Below are 4,870 nucleotides of genomic sequence, written 5' to 3'. Positions count from 1 at the left end.
GTCTCGAACGCATAAGACAGTAAGAAAGCTACAAGTGAAAGGAGAGGAGTCAGTGCGGGGCATTCTTTCCGAGTGACCGTCTCCCTCGGGGTAAGTTGTTTACTTCCTTGGTTTGATATTTCTGGCGGAGGTCAGAATGAGGACACATGTTGTTCTTTCATATTGCTTTCATAAAGCATCAACCAGACGGTGAGAGTCTAAAGATTTTCCAGGAGATGGTGCTTCGGCAGTTCAGCCATGACACCCCTCCATTTCTTTTGCCTGGCTTCCTCATTGCTCCTGCCTAGCTCTTTCTCCTCTTCCACTCAGTTTCATTTTCAGAGTGTCTAGTCTCAAGTTTCCCATTTTCCCATCTTCTGTTCTCTTTTCCCTCTCTTCATGATCCTACATTTCCCCCATTCCTTCTTTCTTTCCCCCTTATGAGCTTCTCCATTTTTCCTTCTCTCCTTTCCCTGAAAAAATGGCACTATTCACCTTCTCAGTAAGTTCTGCCTCATGTCTCCTCCTTTCCCAGCCTCTGCACAATATGAGAGAGGCCTTCATGTGAGCAGAGGTGTCTGGAAACTGCATAAAAACCAAGAGAATCAGCCAGCGGTGATGGTAAAGCAGCCTACAAATAAGTTGAGAGATACATCTAGAACATATAACAGCTACATTTGGGCAGGGTATAATGAGAGGCTGTGTAAGCATGAGTCTCAAGTGCCACATGTAAATTAATACATTGCATGGACCTAAGATTACCTATTATGTGTTCATGGAATAAGAGAATTTCTGTTGCAGGGGTGATCAACCTCTGGCCTTGCACGCCAGATTTGGCTTCTGGCGCAGTGTCATCCAGCTCATAGGGTTCCCTACACAACCACTGGGAGCACCATGGGCCATGGCCTTGCACAATAGATCAGGTGCACAAGACAGGAAGCGATCCCAGCACACAGGGTGGGTAGAGGTGGTGCAGGGCCCTGGAGCCTGATCGCTGTATACGGGACTGGGCAAGAGATGGCTCCGGGAGGAGATGGTGCAGGACCCTAGAGCCTGATCCCAGTGGGATGGGGGCAGGGCAGGGCCCTGGGGCATGATCCTAGTGTGCAGGGTCCGATCTGGCCTGCAGACCAGCCCTGCACCACTCATTTTGCCCATGAGGCCAAAAGGTTGAGGCTACTGTTCTAATGCATGCATGCTGAGGCAAGTGGCATAACATTGCCTTTGAATCCTTATTGTTTTCCTGAATGTTATGAATTCAAAGAGAAATAGTCAAGAAAAGAAAAACATCCCCTTACTTCTACCATATTTGCTTCTGAAATTTCTATGAAATTTAAAATCAGGATTACCAGTTGATTATGCTGATGCATGTATATAGACTTTCTCATCACAGGGACAGTAACACTAGGCCAGTCAGCTTCTTGCTCGTTTTTCAGTTTCACTTTCAGGTTCTCATGCATTTGCACAGTGCTGAACTGTTGCGTCCTGAATGCTCCAAGGCAATGTTTGGTTAAAAAAAAATATTCCATTGGAATAAAAAATAAAGAGAAAAGTTTTTGTTGGGCTTTGGTATTAAAAATCTTTGACTTAGAAAATGTACATGTTGGGGTCAATGGTAAACCTCTTATGCTAGAGACAGAAAAAGCCATATTGGGTCAGAAGTCCTTCTTCCCTTCATGACTGGTCTCTGCTATACTATTAGTTTCTAGTGTTCAACTCGACAGTGTTCCTTTAAATCATAAATTCACTATTCCGTTGGCCTAGTTGTTGTTTGTACTGAATATAATAAGCCACTGTATCGCTGCCAAGAGGCCATTCTGAAATGTCCTTGTTTCTCTTGTTCTACCTCAGCCCTCTTTCCCCCCATCATTTCCTTTCTTTTGTTGATTTCTCGAGGCCCAGTCACTGTCCCTTGAGCCACTGCACTTCACGTATTAGTAGTGCTGAATGGTCACAAACCACCCACTAGGATTTCCTTCCTAAATTGTTTAATTCCACCGAGTGAGAGTGTGAGAGGTCAAAACAGCCCATCTCCTCAGCTCCTCCAAACTGGCAGCGCCGCAAGAAAACACTGAAGATACCCTTAGCTACCACCAGTCTGAGGACTGAGGTGATTCCCTTGCCTCTTGAATACAATCCAGAGTGCTCCAGATAACACTAAGCTCCTCTTCCCAGCTATGTGATTAAAAAAAAAAATACAAAGATTTATTTTAGCAATATAGGGAATATGGAAGCATTTTCATTCCCCTGTTCCAAATGAACCACTTTTCATTTTCCAGCTTTCCAACAGAAATATTTCATACGTGTATGGAGGCATATCATTGTAGCACAATTTGTCTCAGAGACATCTTAGAGCACAGGCTGAGGCTAACTACAGAAACCGCTACTGCAACCCAGGAGCATCTAGATCAGGGCTGGTCAAGTGACAGCCTGCAGGATGCATCTACCCCGCAAGGGTTTAACATGCAGCCTGCAGGCTCCTTCCTGTTCATCAATGGTGTCTGGCTGAATATGAACCTCAGGTGACCAGTTTCAATGGTAATAATCCTCAGAGTGGGTAGGGGGAAAGTTGTGAATTTGTCTAGTAGTCACGTTTATGAAAAAAGGATAACGCTCTCCCTATGACTTACCATTTTATAATAGTACGCATGTTGGCATGGGAATGATCCGATACTACCTCCCACCTAAATCCTGTTCATTCCCCGTTGGTGTTGCTTTATGTCATGGTCAGGGCTGCAGGCTCTGTAAGCCAGAAAAGTAATAGACTAATGGAGTTTCCTAATATAATAATGTACCCCTACCGTTGCAAGTTTGGCAGTGAACAAAGTGTCTCTTGGTGAGAAGACTGTCTCTCTGATTTAATTCACACACGTTAACTAGAGAATTTCTGCAGCTAACCATGGAGGTGAAAAGGGAGTCCTATGTTTTGGGACTGGGAGACAATCATTGACTCCTTTCTTCTAATTGTTGCCTTGAGCTCCCTGATGCATGTTGCACAACAGAGTTTGATGTGTCAAACCTGTGTCACATAGAGAGGATGTACAAATTCCTTCCTATACTATCATACAGCCTCAGCAAGGTGAAAAAGGGGAATACCAAGGCAAGGGATGCCAACAACTCTCCTACGAAAGGAAAGATGAAGACCAGACTGAGTCGTCATTCTGAGGTATATACAGAAGATTAAAAATGACCTCCTGAGGATGATGATATTCCTACTGGAGCTCCAGAAAGAAGTTAGTGTTACTGGTCTTCAGATGCACTAGCTAACTAGACTGCTCTTTCCTGTCTGAAATGTCTTTGGTAAGATGCTGACAAGGAATATGTGGGTTGGCATTGTGATAGGTATGGGAAATCGGGGCATTCTGCGAGCCTATGAGCAAGGGATCTTACACTACCTGACAGGAGGAAAGGACTGTGACCATGAAGGCCAACCTCCCTCCGCTTGCACACCATGGTGGTTTCTATGTGGGAGAAGTGATGTGGTTTGACAGAACTCCAGTGTATCTTTTGGGGCTGGCTCCCTTTCAGCCCTTATTTTACTTTGTATCAGAATGCAGGAGACTCTCTAGTTCATGTCCTTATATTGTGGCTCCATTTTGAGGCTGAAATGGTTTTTATTCACCATATTCTCCTTGTGGCTCTCTAGCCTGCGAGCTGTGATCATTAGGAAGAGACTCAAACTACAAGGAGTAAATTTGGAACTGCATAGGGAACCCGTCAGGTTAGTGGGTGCTTAGATGTGGAATTTTAGTTTGCTCCCATCTCTGAGGAAGGTATGAAAAAAATTGATGGAAGGACGATTTCAGACAGAAGAATCCACTCCCACACGTAAGTCAATATTTGAACTACTGAAATTGTGGAAGAAATGTACTGCAAGCGTTGAAAGTGTAATTACTCAGATTGACAAATGGCCAGAGCATTGGAGTCTAAACATTTTCTCTTGATAAAAATAACATCAGATTTTTACTGACCAGGTGTCACTTTCATATCTCTCAAGAAGGTGGCACATCTAGGAGTACAGACAGGCAGAAGGGTTATCCCTCTATAGATGCACCCAGTTTAGTCTTGCTTTGCTTACGAGATCTCACAAGATCCCTGCTTAAAACTCATCTGTACTACAATGCCAGCTTTGTACTATGACAGCTGAGCTGCTGCATTCCAGGTAAGGTGCACCTGCTGTGCTGCTGCACCAGATACGGCCTAGCATTCCTCTGACTTCAATGGACCATCAGTCATCAACAGGCAGAGAGAGGCAAGTGGGGAGAGGCAGAGTGTAACATATTTTTGTGCTGTTTATACAGCGCTGGAATGCCGCTGGCTCACGGACCCTGCAAATCTGACTGCAGCCCTGTGTCTCCTGAGAAACATTAGCAAATCTATCCATGAAAACTTTGAAACAGAAAATAAACGATAGTCCTCGCACTGCCTACCTTGATGAATAACTGTTTTCTCATGTTCTTGCAGTTCTTGCTCACAGCAGCCTTGCATTGGACCACACTTGAGAGTGCCAGAGGCTCAGGCATGTTGCCATCCATGTCTGATCCACACAGCAGTTGGGGTCTAGGGTAAATGCCAATTCCCTCTTGACCCCAGCTGGTCGACATCTCAAAGGGATCAGGGCATTTCTCATCAGGGCTGGACCCATCATCACTGTTCTTGGAGTTGCAAAGGATGAGGGATCTTGAAAGTGAACGTAACCTTTTTGCTTTCCTGCTCCCAGCATTGCTCTTTCGATCCATCTTCAGGGAGCTGTTGACGCTGCCTTTTTTCCTCTCGTGCTCCCATTTATGCGGCATGACAGTTTCAATAACTTCTTCTGGTCTTCAGCAGCTAAAATATCCTTCAGGAAAGGAAATATGAAAAGTGAGCTATAATAAGCCCCCACTTTTCC

The 4,870-nt window shown here is 44.7% G+C and overlaps 1 protein-coding gene across 1 annotated transcript in view; it reads right to left on the bottom strand.

The window, feature by feature from the left end:
- Nucleotides 1-4,870, bottom strand: part of IL16 (interleukin 16) — an 83,236-nt gene that overhangs the window by 64,373 nt on the left and 13,993 nt on the right. Inside the window, exon 2 of the mRNA XM_019504105.1 lies at nt 4,410-4,819. Coding sequence (XP_019359650.1) covers nt 4,410-4,775 — 366 coding nt within the window. The 5' untranslated portion in view covers nt 4,776-4,819. The remainder of the gene's footprint in view (nt 1-4,409; nt 4,820-4,870) is intronic.

This window comes from Gavialis gangeticus, unplaced genomic scaffold (genome assembly GCF_001723915.1).
Source record: "Gavialis gangeticus isolate Ggan-Ray unplaced genomic scaffold, GavGan_comp1, whole genome shotgun sequence".
NCBI lineage: Eukaryota > Metazoa > Chordata > Crocodylia > Gavialidae > Gavialis > Gavialis gangeticus.
This window is presented reverse-complemented; position numbering and strand designations above follow the sequence as displayed.